This window comes from Anser brachyrhynchus (assembly GCF_964034855.1).
Source record: "Anser brachyrhynchus genome assembly, chromosome: 3".
Taxonomy (NCBI): domain Eukaryota; kingdom Metazoa; phylum Chordata; class Aves; order Anseriformes; family Anatidae; genus Anser; species Anser brachyrhynchus.
In genome coordinates this window covers 78,535,803-78,552,880 of record NC_137696.1, presented here as the reverse complement: position 1 = coordinate 78,552,880, position 17,078 = coordinate 78,535,803, and the positions used below count along the sequence as shown (strand labels likewise).

Genomic DNA, 17,078 nt, shown 5'->3' with positions numbered 1-17,078 from the left:
GTAAGCGGCAATGCTCTGGGGAAGGTTGGAGTCAGACGAGCCAAATCACGGCGCTTTGGAAAGCGTGCGCTCACCCTGGCTTCCACTCTTTAATGCACACACGCACGCACCACCACCACCAACAAATGCTGCCCACCGACTTTTCAGACGGGACCCTCATATTGCTTTTAAGAACCTGCGAACTGGTCATCTGTCCTGTAGTATTTTCATTGGAACTCGCAGCCAGCCTGTCCCTCAAGCCGGGTCTGTACCAATTCGCAAACAGTTAAATTTTCACACAATTTGAGCAGCATCTGAATAAGCATATTTAAACTGTGGGGCAGTTCTCTGTGCCAATTTCTAGACTGCTGTTTGCCAGGACCATTCATTGCCTCTGGCTCAGAGATTAAAGTGCCTCGGTTGTCCAATAAATAGCTTTAAAAAAAAAGTAGAGGGAAAAAAAACAAATTCCTGGAAATGTGTTTAATTATTTCTTTTTGTTTTCCCTTTGGTTATGAAATTGCTTTATTCTTTTCATGAGCTTGCCGTGTTCCCGACTTCCTAAATTCTTAAAAACACCGGCATATCGATTAAGGAAGTGATGGTAGAACTGCTGCAAGTTTGACAGCAGGATGGCCGTAGCTTAAATTAACTTGTGTTTATCTGGGACAGTATCTTCACTGGTAGCTGGCCGTGCGAGTCCGTCCTATCCTCGTCCCTGGAGTGGGTACATTCTTTGTTGTTGTTTCAGAAGGGCTGGAAAGAAATGAGCCCGGATGAGCAATTTGGTTTTGTGTTTACTCCTTCATATAGAGTAGCTATTATAGCTAGGTGTGATGTTCGGCAGGGTAATAACCCAAGGGACAACCCTTCATTTCTCCTTGTGCTGAGACTTGTGGTATAGCAGCTATTACCTGTGCTTCTACTTTGGCTAAACACACTGACCACAGAGCTGAAAAGAAGAGGTACACTCATCTGTGCCTATCAAATATTTCCTTCCAGAGCAGGTACTTGTTTAATCCTGCAGACAGAAATAGGGCCGGACCCCCGGCTGGAGGGTATTGGCACCTCGGAATTTAGCTTGGCAGCGCCTCATATGATGCCTGGAAGTATTGCTAAGAGGTTAGAGCTAAATTCCCATGTAAAATCACTCTTCTCTTCACATCTGCCCTGCCCTGCCCCGCAGAACTTGGCAGAGGGAGGACGCGCTCCCAAAAAAAAAAGCGCCAACCTTGTTTTGCCTTTTTGCATCGGGAGACAGGCCTTACTTTTGGGGGGAGAGAAAGCTGCAGCTCCGCGTGCGATGCAGAGCGAGCTCTGGGCTGTCCGGGCAGCCGTCCGGGAACAGGCTGGCTGCTCGGGCTTCTGGCTCTGGTTCTGCTGCCGCGGCGGTGGGTGTCCGAGGAGCTTTCAAAATTCCCAGTGGTGTGTTTGGAAATACCAGTGTGCAATTTCCTCGCACTGTAGCTCAGCTGGCTGAATCAGGGTGGGAGGATTGCTATGATCTCCGTATAGGAGGTGGGGGGAAAGAAAAGTTGTTGAGAGATTCCTACTTCTGCCTTGTCAAGTGTGACCCGTACAGCTCCTTGCTAGTGGGAGTCTGAATATAGGACATCCTCCTTTTGTTCTCCCAAGTTCCCCGTGCTCGTTTATTTGCACCGAGTAGCACCTACCGTCAGGAGCAATAGCAACTTCTGAGCCCTGGCAATTTCTAATATAGCCCTGAAAGAAAGACCCTTTTTCTTTCCTTTTTTCTTTTTTTTTTTTAACGTGAAAGCTCCCATGCTGTAAGTGTATGGACAGGTCACTCGTCTGCTGCTTGTCTGTGGGGTGAGATAGCTGCAAATGGCATAACCCTTTTGTCTTCTTGCAACTCCTGACCTGAAGCGTGATTTTTTTCTATCTGCCTTACAAGTTTGATTTTGTTCAGTGGGATTGGGGCTGGGTGTGTGTTGTGCTTACACACTGGCATTTGTGGGGTCAGAGAGGGAGCCTGATCCTGGTTTTGACCTCATGGAAAACCACTGGTGTCCTGACAGCCCGATAGGGTGGGTTTTTTTCACTCGCAACAGGATGAGGTAAGACTTCGGGGGATGCATGCGTGCGTGTTCGCCAGTGGATTTCAGATGTGAGCTGTCTTCATTGTTAACTTTCGGGGGAACTGTGGCTTCATCTGGCTGAGAGTTTTAAATGCTGAGTCAATTTATTGACAAAAACGTATATAATACATCGCTTGTGAAATGCTAAATGCTGTCATGATTAGATCATGGACTGCTAAGGCTGTCATGATTAGCACAATATCTCCATTTGGAGTAGGAAAAGTACTGCGTGCCTGCCTAGGAGGGAGGAAGTACAACTGCTGTTGTTTGGGGAGGGTTGCATTCTGTGTTTCTTTTCCTTGCATGCTTTGTCAAGCAAGTAGCGCCTCTGTAAAGGTTTACTGAATTTGCAAGGGAGTCCGTGACACATCATACTCTTGTTTATTCTTGGATCTTGATCGGGGATTTTTCTGAAGGACACATTTTTCATTATGAGTTCACAGTATGTGTCAGCATTTTGAAAAATGAATTACTACTGCTTGTAACATTTTAGGCTGCTAGATTTACGTGAAGGCATTTATTTATTTCTATGCGTGAATTATTTATCTTTGCTTCAGTTCTCGCAGTTGACAAAAAATGATGAAACACGGTGCCAAAATCACACTCTAGCAGGCCGTATGTGAATAATCCTTTTCATGTGAACATTTAGAAGCTTTTTTTTTTTTTGGATAATTTTTCCCTTTGGTCTCAGTCCTTAGAGAGCAAACAGCCCTTCTTGACACCAAACGCCAGTTATTCTGCTCTCTTGAAGGCTGTTAGTGCCCCATCCTGGTCCGTGAGTTTGACAGGGAGAAACCTATCTCGGCAAACCCATGACTTGTTGCGTTCCTCTGATAAGGGATGGACGCTGAATTCTGAAGCGGTGATTTGGAACTGTTGCCAAGTGTACCCGTGTGACCTCAGAGACTTGCTCTCGTGCACAGCTTTTATTTTATTTCTTTAATATACAATCAGAGAGGAAGCAGTCTGGAAACATTTCCTCTCATGGCATCCCTTTTAGAAAAGTGCTAGCTGAGTGAAGGGGTTGAATTTATGTGGGCTTATGCAGCTGTAAATCTCATAGTGAAGAAAAATCTGTGTTGTTCCAGGGCACACGATGGCCTGCCCTGATTTACATTTGGAAAATACTGTTAGTTCACAGTGCACTGAAGCCAGTAAGGTTTATTTCACTCTTTTGTTCTTGTTATTTTTAAAGCAATTTATTGGCCCCATTGCAAAACATCCTCCTCTTTCAGAATTCATAGGAGTTGTTGTTTACTTCCAGTGCCCTCACTCCACACAAAGATGTAGGAGTGTTGGTCTCTTAAAGTGCTTTTTAATACCGAATTCAGACTCAGACCCACTCTCTCGTCCGAGAGCTGCGGGCTGGTCGGGATGCGCGCTGCAACCCATGCAACCCACCCCACTGATGAAGACAGATATGCTGAGACGGCAGGGAGGTCAGCGCTGCCCATAAAGCATCCCCTGGAAGGGCTCCCATGGGGTCGGACGAAGCACGGGAGCATCGAAATGTCTCAGCAGGAGGGCTGGTGGCCGGCGCGGCGGCTCGGCCCCCGGCGCTGCATTAGGACCCTGGTCAGTTCCAGGGACGCGGCGGTCCCTGGGCTGGGTGCTCCCTGCCACACAGCCCCCGTGCCCCCACGTACCGGGTTCCTTCCCTGCAGCCCCTCATCAGGGTGCAGCCGCTGTTTCTTCCCACCGTGGGCAGCCCCTTGCCAGCGTGGGTCCCTGCTGTGCATCCCCGTCCCGCAGCACCGGGAGCTGGTGTTAAACGTGGTGATGCTCGGGTTTGATTTAACCTTCGTGGTACAAATGATGTTGTAGTGAAAGGAGAAAAGTGTCAGAGGCCCGCTTGTGGGAGTGCTAAAAGTTTTCAAGTGGCTGTAGCTTGAGGAGAGAGGGGATAAGTGTTTGCAGGTAGAGAAGATGTTGTTCTGCAAATAGCATCGTGCTCCTTTCCTGCGTGGCTCAGGCACGGCACGCTTGCAGAGGCTGCATAAGGGCAGTAGGCTTTTATTTGCGCAGGGAGAGCTCAGGCCACGCTCCTCTGTGGTTCCCTGCCTTGAGACTGTTTCACAAGGTCTCATCAGAGAGGGAGAAATGTGCTGAAGGACACCTGGTGGACACAAGTCTGAAATGCCTCTCTGCGATGGCTTGTCGGCAGCCGGGAGCCAGCTTCCCCTCAGGCTTGATGTGGGGCTCCTTCGCTGCTCTGCCTACAGCCCTCGGCAGCTCTGTACTTCGCGGGCTCCTGTTGAGCAGCCCCCGAAGCCACCACAGTGGGGCAGGAGCCCCTTTTTGCCTGAGCAGGGGGTCTGATGGTGGCGTGGAACCAGCCGCTGATTTGGCACTGATGGTGCCCCTCTCCTGGAGGGTAGCCCTCCTCAAACACAGTGGCTGAGCTCCTGGGGACACAGCAGAGGCCAAGAATCACTGATCAGAAGGCAACCCGTGGTTAAAACTCAGCTGGGCAGCTTTAGACCGGTTTAACAAAGCACCCAGAACATCTTCTGCCAAAACACCCTTCTGATAGGTACGGGGTGAGAAGCTGCCTTCATGTTCTGCCGCACCAGGGGAGAAGCAAACGCTGTATCTAAGGTGGATATCAAAAAGTATCTGCTGTGTCAGAGCCACCAGTGCACAGCGAGTGTTTCAAGTTGACTAGTTCAAGGAGTGACTTCTAGAGATTCTGAGAATTTCATTAAAGTCATTTTAATTAAGGGCAAGATATTTTAAAACCGTGAAAAGAGACTCAGGCTACCTTGCAGTCAAACTGGTAGGGTGTGCTGTAGCTTGGTTGTGAACTTTTCTTGAGAGGCCAGATGGATGTAAATGAAGATATATGGGGAAGATGAGAAGAACATCTGCCTTTTTCAGCTCTCTATGAGAAATGCACAAGCAAGACAAAAATAAAACTGAGCCACTGAGCTTGTTTCAGCTTGTGGTAGGTGTAGGAAAATTTCTGGAAGTCCCTTTTCTCTCTCTTCAGTCCAGATGCACAGATCAATGGAGCATTTAACTACCTCTACTGTTGACGTTATTTTTTTGGTGTGGTGTTCTGAAACACATGTTAAAACACAGACAAGCACAAACAACAACCACACCACATACACCCAGCAATCTGTTTCCGGGTGGATTATCTCCTTGATGCTGTGGCTGTTATTTGTTCCCTTTATTTTGACATCTAACGTGAAATTATGCTGGGCACTAGTTGTTTACTGGGATTTTTAAGCTTAACCAGTACACAGACAAGTATTTCTCTGTCTCTCTTCCTCTCTCACACCGAAGGTGAGACAACAGAAGAAAATGTAGCATGAGAAAATCACAGGGCTCAGCTAATTTGTGAAGTGGTGCCTACAGCCCAAGGTTTTTACTGTCCTTTGCCACGATGGGCTGTTACAAAGAAAATAAAAGCTCACAGAAGTGAGCTATCTGCAGGGTTTGGTGCCTGCTAATCTGCTTTGGTAAGAACCTTGATTCCTTGCTGAGTACAGACAGCAGTAATCCCCATTCTCAGTGTTTATCAACAACCTCTGCTATTACTGTCTTGTTCTGAGATCCCAATGAGTGAAAAGACAATTTTTAAGTGGCAAGATGTGTGAAGGGAACATGATTGATACATTTTGCCATAGAAGTTTTGTTACAATACTGAATTAATGGGCTTTTTACCTTCCTTTTTATCCCCGTCCGAGAAGCAGGATTGATCTTGCAAAGTCTTGGGTTTTTTGGTTTACAGAATTGCTGGTTTTTAAACATTCTTTGGCTATATTAAATTTAAGAAGATTGCTGAGGAACAGAGAGAGACAAAACCAATAACTCAGCAGTGTTTTGCAAAGGGTTACTCTAAGGCACGTTCTTCTGAATAATGATGAATTGCTTCCTGATTTGTGGTCAGTGACTTTTTTTGGTATAATTACTGTCAAGAAGGAAGCTGAACAACTAGAGTACATTTCTTAGACCTAGCATAGTGGAGCATTTTCATCAAAACCCTTACGCCTTTTTGACCAAACCCACTTGACATGTGTTACCGGAACTGCTGCCTCCTTTTTATAAAAGAGGGTGATCTGTGAGTACATGTCCCAAAGCCATTTCGTATTCTGTTTTGTATGCCACCGCTGATGAGAGGATTGTAGGTCTTTTTTTGTTGTTCTCCTTTTAGCTATCAGGAAGGGTACAGAGTGAAAGGGAGCTGGGGGGGGGGGGGGGGGAGGTTTCATTTTGACCTGGAGGGGCAGTCATTCCAATTCCTAACTTACTAGAATAGTTGGCTGTGGTAGCTGTGAAGTGATTGATAGTTCTTGAATATTTTTGTTTGCTGGAACTACACTTTTGGGGGTTGCCTTTGATAGGAAAAATAACTTTTGAAGGTATTTGACAGTCTGTAGATTTCGTTTACCATTTCTTCTTGTAACTTTATTTCCACAAAACAAATTTTTCAGGCTGTATTCATCTTTGTCTTCTATATGCTCGGTAAGATGTTAGTATCTAACAAACCTGCTCATTATCATGTACAATGTGGTTTTTAAGTATATCTGTTTTGCTGAGCTGTCACTAAAAATTTGTTGCATTAGTTGTTTAACCTTCTAACTTCGGGGGGCAGGGGAGAGGAAGGAAAAATTTTCGATTTCTGCTGGCAATGGACTGACCCTGTGCTGCTCTTCTTGTAGGTCACTGGAGTTATAAGCAAAGAGTACATCCCAAAAGGAACGCGCTTTGGACCCCTGGTAGGAGAGATCTATACCAGCGATACGGTTCCCAAGAATGCGAACAGAAAATACTTTTGGCGGGTAAGCAGGAAAAAACAGCACCATGTTGTTGCAGTAAGCAGATCACTAAATGAGTACAGCTGAAAAGCTGGGTCACTTCCTGCTTCAGACCTGCGTGAATGCAGGGGGCAACTTCTGTACACTGCTGCCACGCACAAGCAGAGTGAATGTGGTGAGCTGAGTAAAAGCCTGGCTGTCTTGGATATAGGGGCTCTGTGGGTGGAGAGAGCAGGGGAGATGCCCGGCCCTTCCTGGTTGTGTCCCCTGAAACAAATTGGTGCTTGGTCGGATAAAGAAATAGTTCTGCTGCTGGCTGTAGGGGCAGGTTATTTTGCATTTCTTCACATGAAATGTTCACATGATAGAAAGTCATTCTTGTTTATGCAAATGTTGCTTATACCTAATTTTTCCAGCTATTAAGAAGCTGTGAAAGTACTTGCATAATATGTTTTTTTTCTGGAATCATGGTATATTTTATAGCATTTTTTCCTGGGTGTTGAATAGAACTACTATAACACAGAGGTGGTGATCTTCAGCACGTATCATTCAAGTTGTAGGCTTTTCTAGTATGCTTCAGAAAGCGTTAAAAGAGCAGCCCATGGATCTTAGTGAAGAGAAAATTCATTAATGGCAAACAAACATTAGAGGTGATGCCTAATTCCTACTTTGCATTATAAGCTGGAAGAGAACAACAGCCAACTTGTTTTGGCCTGGGAATTCTGTGCTGGGGAATATGCTCCCAGTTTATCAATTAACATAATCCTCAGTTTCCTTTGCAGACCCATTATTAATTGTTAGAGAACATTCCTTCAGCCCCGTCTTCTCCCATGGATTTGTTTTGCTGCCTTCTAGCCATTTAGGTTGTGTCTAAATCAGTGGATTTGGGAGTACATCCAAGCCTCTGTGCCCAGGTGCCTGCCTGCCGTAGCAACATCCCAACCTCACATCCAGGTGAAACCCAGGGCAAGCACCAGCATTCCCCACACCCCGCTCTTCCTGCCTAATTGCATCATTTTGGTTTTCTCAGATCGTCCTCATGCGATGTAATACAGCATTGCACAGGCAGTAATTTGCATGAGTATTCTTGCAAAGCAGGCAGCTGTTTTCGCATTCGTAAGGCTACGAAAATTTTCTTTTAGCTGAAGTTTTTGGGAGCTTGCGTCTGACGTAGAAAAGGATTGGTGTGCTCCCCTAGCCCTGCCAGTGATACTGCAGACTCTGAGGAGAGGGGCTGCTAGCCATCTTGCTTCATTCATACCTGGCAGCGAGAAAGACGACATCATTTTCGTGATGTGATTTTAAGCCTGAATGCGGGGGGATCCTCAGGAATAATATCCTAGGAGCCATCTAAGCGTCATTAAATTCCCTGTCGTAACCTCTTGACTGATGCACGACACGCTGCTGCACCAGAGATTAATTCTTTCCTAGGGGTCTGAAGCAGGCCTGCGTATGGGAAGGAAAATGTGGGAGATGGCTTCTTGCCGCCTGTCACTGACTGCACACATGCGGGGCTCGCTGGTGGGAGCGGGAAGACCCGCGGCACACGCGGGGGGACGCTCAAGGCAAGCGGGGCTGCCCGGGGCCACCGTCATTTCTGGGAACCGTGCTGTGACTCAGCACATCTGCCCTCGTCTTCCCCAGAAGAGGTGGGAGCCGCTGGGGCGGCGGGGCATACGCCGACCCTCGCCGGGCCCGATCCACCATCTCATCTTATCCCATCCCCAGCTCTGGGGAGCGGCCGGGGCTGGCGTTGAGCGCCACAGCCCCGCGCCGTTCCTGGAAGTTTGCGAGCGGAGCAACCTGAAGGCTCCTCTTGAGACAGCAGAAATTCACCCAGCTCCCTTCCATTTTCTCATAACAAACACACCGCAAAATCTCTCGCAGGCCGCTTTGATGAGGCCACATGTATTTCCCCCTTCTCGGTTTACAGGAAGTTACTCTTAAAGAAAGTGATTCTGGTGTTTACGGCCCGCGTTAAAGGGCAAGGCCGCCTCGTCCCTCTGCGCCCGCGGCTGTCGGGGAGGCGAGGAGAGGGCCCAGCGGACCCCGTCCCAGCGGATCCTGGTGCAGGCACAAAGGCAGGATCAGGCTGCCCAGTGTTTTCCTCCCCGAGATAAGCTGTATCTCTCCTTCCGAAAGGCATTTCCTGCCCAGGGAGGCTCGTCGTGGGGTAGGCTGCTCCCTTCGTTTGGTCATTTATTTGGTGAAACTGGGGAACCCCGTTTCATCCAGCGTGGAGCCACTTCTCCCCGAGAGCAAGGGATGTGTCCTTAACAAACGTTTCTCCTGGAGTTTTTTTTTTTTTTCCTTAATGCTTCTCTTATTTTCCCTTTTTAAGAAAGAATGGCTTCTCCCACTGGTTGGGACTTTCTCCCCCAAGCTGCTGAGCAGCGTTTAGCTCCACATTTTCGTTCCTCTCTGTGGAACAAGCCAGAGCGTGTCCCTCGATAGGAAAAGTGACTTCTCATCGACTGGCCCCTTTCCAGGTCTTCGCTAAGTTATGGCAGGTGAAGTTCATCTCTGCCTCGCCCAGCCTTTCTACAAAAGGGCTACAGTCCAACTATGAGCAAGTGTTGCTTTAGGACTCTGGGGGGGGTGGAGGATGTTTGCATAGTTTAAACCTTTGGGCGGGGGTGGTAGGAAACTGCAAGTACAGAGGCCATAGAAAAAGGCGAGAAAGACTCTGACGTAGCACAGCCAGTCAGTCTTATACACAGGTGACTCAAAGCATTAATGCAAGCACGCACTCAGACCTGCAGTCATTAGCATCACCCACTTGTTCATCACAGCACCAGGAAAAGGACTCTAAGGCAGATTGTTCACGCAGGGAGAGTACTTTGTGTTTCAGATTTTGTGTCTGATTTGTCCACACTAGCCGAGACGCAAAGGCTGAGTAGAAATGGAAAAGGTAGCTGTGTACTTCTTGCCTTTGAATAAGCACTTCTTTTCTTAACACAGGGGATATCATACATGGAATAGGAAGAAACCCAGCTTGAATTCTTACTTCAGAAATATCTGCTCAGTTTTTTTTTTTCTATTAAAAAAAAGCTTATCATTTTTCCACTCTGGACTCTGTGCACACATGTCGTATATTATGCATATATATAATCATAGGCACTTCCTCTCTGTTCCAGATCTATTCAAGTGGTGAGCTTCACCACTTCATTGATGGATTTAACGAGGACAAGAGCAACTGGATGCGTTATGTAAACCCCGGCTACTCCGTTCAGGAACAGAACTTGGCAGCCTGTCAGAATGGAATGAACATCTACTTCTACACTATCAAGCCCATCCCTGCCAACCAAGAGCTGCTTGTGTGGTATTGCCGAGACTTTGCAGAGAGGCTGCACTATCCCTCCTCCAGAGAGCTGACAATGATGAACCTCAGTAAGTGGATTACAGTATAAACAAAGAATGCTAGTAATGTCTCTTCTGCCTGTATGATCTAATAATAAGTTGTATAATTACACAGCTGCATCATCTGTTGTGTCACAGTAGGTAGCTTGGAGTGGAAAAGGGGAATTAAAAAAAAAAAAGAGCACAACAGAATGGATCTCTGTGCGTGTTCAAATGTAAACAGATTATCAAAAATCTCAACAGTTACTTTTTTATAATCTTTGTATTATCTGATGAAATTCTGGACAGACAACCTGAAAATATCCTCTCCCTTCAGAACTGTAGATGTTGGTTCACATGCAGACTTTTAAGTCCAGACCTTGTAGTACATTGGGCAAAAATCTGCTTTGATAGCATATACTGAAGGCTTTCCAGTCATTTTTCCGAAGTGCTGCCCTTACTGTACAAGGAAGTGGCCATGTAACGTGACTGTCTAGGTGTCGACAAAAGATATGTTGACTATATAATGTTCTTCAGGTCTTGTATCTAAGGTTACTTATCTTCTCGGAGAAAACCTCATGTGGTCTTCTCATCTGGTTACTCATTTTTTAAGCTCAGAAAATACTTCTGTCCCCATTTCTTGGCTGCATACTGCAGCTTTCATTTTCTGTTCAAAAATAATAGCAGGGGGGAAGAGGTATTTCCAGGAGTTTATCTCTGGGTTCCGCTGTGGTTTCTGACCATTTCCAGCGTCAGTGCTCTACTCATAGCATTAATCACTGCATAGCATCTCACTCAGAGCCCCTTGAAGAGAGGGACTGATTCCTGCTGACTTCATATCCAATTCTAAGGCTTCCTTGCCTCCTGTTAGCTGCTCTGAGATCCAGCAGAGCATTCTTTTGTCCTTCTGCCAGCACCTACGCTGAAATTTGAAGCAAAAACTGCTAGCAAATTTTTTTATATAAAGGGCTCTTGGCTGTTATTTGGCAACAAATAATGGGTTATAAAGTATCAGTGTTACTTTGGGGGTCATTAGAGCTGAAATGTAACCCTGCATCATGAAAATGACGTCACAGATTGAAATTAAGCAAAAAGACATCTGTCTTCCATGAATGTCTCCCTTTCACCAGGTTTTGGTCTTCCTCTTTCCCTACTAAATGTAACACACTATAGAAGAAAATTTACTTTCTTTTTATAGCAGAGGGAAGGGGAGGAGGGATGTCCTATGCTTCTGTATTCCCTGTTCAAGAAATATCTCACTGATTCTGTCATCTTTGCACATGTGTCATTTTGACACTCGCTGTGTGGTTTTATTTCCTGATATGATGAACTGTTGGCCTTATATTGGGGCTTGCAGGTGGGACAAGTCAACAACATTAAAGGTTCCCATGGACAAGGAGTTTGCAAAGTTCTAGCCAGAGATGTTTGGACACTAGTGGGGTGGCTATACAAATACAGACACAGTTTACTGCATTGGCTGTTACCTTAAGTTACCTTGCAGGAATAGCGAGGAATGTATTTGCAAAATGTCAACAAATTACCCAGTTACTCTTACTCAGGTCAAAACTGGGGCTGACTGGACATGTGCAGAACATCCCATTCTAATAAAAGTAGATTTAATATGTGGATTTGAAGAGACTGGATCTTAAGCAACAATTGTGTAGCTCAGCCTTAACATTAGAAAGGCCACTCTTTCTAGACATTGAGGTTAAAGTATCCCTTCTTCTTTTTGAAGATAATGCTGTTTAAACCACTTAGATATTTTATGTTAACTTCTTCCATGCAAAGAAAATAGCAGTTCAGAAAAATGAGCAACAGTTCTTCAGCTTTTTAAGTATCTTCCACCATTAGCAATAGCTCTCACTTTTTTATCCTTTGACTTTGTGACAAACATGTTCAGGCCTGAGGCCTACAGTTAGGCAAGAAACCCTTCATGTACTGGAAGGACTGAGGATTCTTAATGTTTCAGTTCCCTTTCTTGAAAAATATGGAAAAAAATCCAGAGTTCTCTCAAAGATGCTTATTTGCTGATGGGTCTGTAGCCGCAGCACGGGAGGGGGTGTTTTTCTAGCATTAATACTGGAACCAGATGAGTTTAAAGGAAATGTCAGCACTGTGCAGCTCTCTTCTTCCCCTTCCTCACAGGCCACTTCTAGTTAAATCTAAAATTAGCAAGCATCCCACTGCCTCTTCAACCTCTCTAGTGCGAGTTTGGCCCTGGCCTCCTCGTGCTGCATTCACCTATGACTAAAATGCAGAAAGCTCGTCCCTGAATTGTTAACATCCTGCACTGGCTGCAGACGTGGGGCTTTGCCCCTTCAAAACACCTTAACACAGTCTTTGAGGGCAAGATCAGTGCTCGGGGGGACTCTTCCACCAGCCACCTCCTGAGGAAGGCCTTCTCCAGCTGAAAAAATCAGTGATAATTCAGTGTTTCGAAGTGGCATGGCCTCCCTTGGAGGAGCGGCTGAGCATCACCACCTCTCCCAGCTCCTGGCTTCTGGTTTTGGTGCCCTCTGAAGAAGAGAGGCAAAGCTGAGTCCCACCAGAGAGTGAAGACAGGGCTCCTCCATGCTGGGACACACACTGACGGAAGCGTGGCACAGTGGCACCGCCAGGCCACAACCATGGTGCACTGCTTCTGGCTGTGTCCCTCCTCCATGTCTTGAGGGTGCTGGTGCCCACAGGAGGTTTTAGAGGAGCTGTGCCTTCGCTGGTTACATGAGAGGCCGCCTAGGACACAGACTGATGGAGAACTCCCAGTGTCACCTCAGTTTTACCAACCATAAGCAGGTGCTTTAGGCACCTCAGGGGTTTTGGGATCACAGTCCTGACCTTCAGCACCTCTGATCCTCTCTAAGCACCTGAGCGGAATGGGCCTCTGGGGAAAAATGTATCAGAGAATTTCTCTGGCTTTATTTCCTGTAATTAGTGGCCTCAAAAATGAGAGAACTACCACTTTAGAGCATAAATATATTTACACATCCACATATAACATCTACTTGCCTCTGTAACAGCAAACTTTCAAATTAAAGGTAACTTCTCTAGCGTTAGTTCATTTGCACCGTAGAAGGAAAGCATCCAGATCCAAGACAGCAATTAGGCATGAACTTAGTTACGGGTTTAACCATGTCCTCTGTGTTTTCTTGAATTGAGGCCTTTGACCCAGTCCTTCAGACGCTGAAGCACACACCTACCTGCATGGCCATGATTAGCTCCGAGTGGAGCTACGTAACCTCGAGTAGATGCTAAAGTGCCTGCAAGGGTTGCACAACAGTGGTAGAAGCAAGATCCACTCTGTCCTGGGGGAAGAAACTGAGTCTCATTTCAACACATTCCCTTTTCCTTTCTGCCTGTTTTGAGACTACTCATGTTATTTTCCATCAAGGTTTGAGACCTTCAGACATCGTGATGTTGTGCAGTAAATGGTTTTAAGTGTGATGGGAAGATTTCTGTGTCCTGCTGGCCAAAAAAATTAGTCTTTGTAAATTGTTACGTGTGATTAACATCATTCCAGTGGGCCTTTAGATCAACTTTTTGTCTGTGATAGGCATTTGGATTAATAAACAGACCGAGGAAATTTGCTTAGGGTTCCCCATTATCTAGCATTTCATTCCTACTTATCATAACAGCATTATTTTGGGAAGGAGGGTGGAGAGGGTAACAGTGTTTTTTTATTTCTAAAAACAAAATACAATTGCATTGACTCAGGACATGACTATTTGATAATAATGTTCACGTATTGCAGTCATATGATGCAACTTCCTGCTATTCGTGTCATGTTTGTCTCATCAGTCAAGCACAGGCAGGTGACATCTTATTTTGGTCAAGCTTCAGAAAGAAGTTTGAGTTCAGGGAAGATAATTTGCATATTTAGGAAGCATTTGGCAATTTTTTTGTTTCATGAACCGTTTCAGTGAGGTCTTACCTAATCTTCTGTATTCTGTGAAGGTTAACTTTTTAATGCTTGGTTTTAAAATGTGATCTATTCTTGCTTTCTTTATGCTGGCCCTCATAAATTTGTCGTTAGCTAAAGCACACCCTTCGCTTTCCCTTTTGTTTATGGTCAGTTTCACTTTCTGGTTTTAAAGCTTTTCTGTTTGGGTTGAGAGGAAACATCTGCATTTGTTTAAAACGTGCCTACTGGAACCTTCAAAAGGGCTGAGGAAAATGATTTTTAAATGATATAAAAGGTTGTCTTTGCAAAATCTGAAGTTGACTTAATACTGAGGATTACTTGAAGGCTCCTTTAAAGTCCTTCTTTGAGCAAAATGTTTACAAAGGCATGTCACACTACCTTGGACACATTTAGAAAACAGATGATCAAATTGTAGACTTCTAAATGTTGGTCTCCATTCTCATTTTGAGTGGAAACACTCTTTGTTTTGCCTACTTCACAACTTCGAGGTTCTCTTTCTACTAGCAAAAGAGGTGCTTAATTTAGATCGAAAATGTGAATCGGCATAATTAAGCTTCACCACTCAAAGTGTTCAGTACCATTTCACTCCTGAAATGACTATTGAAATTACTGTCTGCCTACAACCGTTTTTCAAGTTTTTAGAAAAAACAGATCGTTGTTTTTATGAAGCCTTTCTCAGGCTACAGCTAGGAGCTCAAGAAATGAGCAAAACCTACAACGCTGCAGCCGTCTGTGACTGGAACACCCACATTGGAGTGACTTCAGGCAGCCCCTCTGCTCACGTTTTATTAATACTTAAAAGTAACAGGAGTTCTGTCCCTTTTCCTCTCGCACGCACTCACGAATCTCAGATCTGAGCAAATAATCTGTTGACCTCAGTGAGAAGTGGATCAGGCTGCTAAAGAGGCACGTCTGTTGGGTTTTTCCCCCCAGATCAGTAACTTGCAAATGCAACTGCACTATTCTTGTTTTGTCATGAACCTCTTTTCTGTGTGCCTGCCTGACCACAGAAACTAGACAGATCTTGGAAGAGTGTGTGCCTATATTTATTATATATGTGTGTGTTGGGAGGGTGGGAGGGGAGAGAGATGCATGTTAGGAGAGAGACAGAGACATTATGATCAGTAAGAGCTTAAATCTAAAATCACAAGTTAAAAAAAAAACACAACACACAAACATTTATAAGAAATAAATCTCTCTAACTTTGAAGTATGTCTCCTTTAAGAGCAACAAGAAAGGTTGTAAACCTCTCAATCAGTTTCAGCCCTGGTTTAAATCCACGTTCAGCATAAAACATCAGAACGTCTCCCTGGCCGCCGCCGTTACATTTGCTTATTTTACATGGTGCTGACACACTTGTTTATATTTTGATCTCTCTGGTGTTCCCAAGTCTTCCTTGTGCTCAGGTAATAGGGGAAAAAGTCAAGAGGAGATTTAGGGAGCAAAGATAACTTACAAGCTAAAGAGGGTTGTCACAGTTAGACTTGAAAAATAATCTTTAAATATTGTGATTTCTGTCTGCACGTGGAAATGAATAGGAGGGAAAGCTTTGCTGGGCACTTTGAAGGGAAAGAAAGAGCCATTATTTTCAGTCTGCCCAGTGGGGACGTCGAGCGGGCGGCTGCGCACAAAAAGTTGTGTTCTCCATGTGAGCTTCCTCTCTGTCACTCGCGGGCTCGCACCGGCACATCAGGCACGTACGTCCCCACCCTCGGCTCTACCCTTGTGACAGTGAGAGCGAGCCGTTCCTCCAGCTCAGGCGTCTGGGTTTCTCTATCACTTTCCAGCACTGCTGGCACTTCTCCTTCCTCTTCCCCTCCCCCACGATTTATTTTTTTTTTCTGTAAAAAAGAAAAGTGTCAATTTGAGCTTCCTGCTTGACAGACCCCACAGAGAAACCAATACAGGACTGATAAGGTGGTATTTATCTCTTTATTCTGCTGCGAGGCTTCACAAGTCCGCCCCCCCCCCCCCCCCCCCCCCCAGCTTTCAATACTTCCCAATCCCGATACTTCCCGTTGCTGATAGTGTCACTGGGAATGTTTGCTCAGAGATGCTGGTGTGGTGACAGGCAGCTGATAAGAAGGTGTAGATAACGTTATCCACACTGCCGTTGCAGAGCTTCTTAGACCTAGTAGGACCTAGCTGTCATACCCTAAAATCCGAGCAGGCATTTAGAAAATTAGTTACTAGTCCATGGGTACAGACAAAATTGCAAAAGAAAGCAAATGGTTTCTAATGCCAGACAACGACCTGTTGTAGGTTTGCTTGTGAAGTGGCTCTGAATTAAACTTTAACATCAAGAAAAGTAATTGGGGAGCTATCTGCACACTTGTGGGTGTATGTGCTTGCTGTGCGACACACCCTGTATTTTATCATAAATATTTTAACTGGCCATATTTATGTTCAATCGCATTTTGTCGCAACTCGAAAATAGGCAAACTGCCTGCCTATCTCAAACTAAATTTGCTTGCTATAAGGCTGTTTGAAAAAAAAAAAAAAGATGCTACTGTGAAAGCGGGTTGCTGTGAGCAGGAGCATGCTTTTGAAAGCAGCTGTTTTCTTGGATACGTTTAATAAATGGCTGTTTCTTTGCCTTATAGGGTAATGTTGCCAAATGATAGATTCCGTGAGGGTAGTGAATAGTGAAGCAAAGAATCTGCGTTGAAAGCGGCGTGGTCATTGCCTTTTCCCATCTTCCTCACGGGGTTTAGCTGGTCCTCCCAAAAATTAGAAACAACTGTTTCTCACCCCAGTTAGCGAAGTAAGAACAGTCAGTCACAAAAGTAGAAGTTTGGCTAAAGGGCCGCAACGCTTTCAAGTCACATACCTTCGGCATTGACTTGTACCTCCTGATGGAAAACTTTGCACATAAGCTAACCACAAATGCGAAACCTTCTCGTAGTTTTTCCCCTATAATAAAACATCTTACAAGTCGTCATTTCAAGATTATATAACTATTAACTTTGGGAGATTAGA

The 17,078-nt window shown here is 45.2% G+C and overlaps 1 protein-coding gene across 8 annotated transcripts in view; it reads left to right on the top strand.

The window, feature by feature from the left end:
* Window positions 1-17,078, top strand: part of PRDM1 (PR/SET domain 1) — a 111,396-nt gene that overhangs the window by 88,261 nt on the left and 6,057 nt on the right. For 7 of the 8 annotated variants that reach the window (XM_080586976.1, XM_080586975.1, XM_080586977.1 and 4 more), the window contains 2 exons: window positions 6,746-6,865; window positions 9,979-10,231. In XM_080586976.1, coding sequence (XP_080443102.1) covers window positions 6,746-6,865; window positions 9,979-10,231 — 373 coding nt within the window. Of the gene's footprint in view, window positions 1-15; window positions 6,145-6,745; window positions 6,866-9,978; window positions 10,232-17,078 lie in introns of those variants that run through there. The other variant, XM_080586980.1, reaches the window with a different exon arrangement.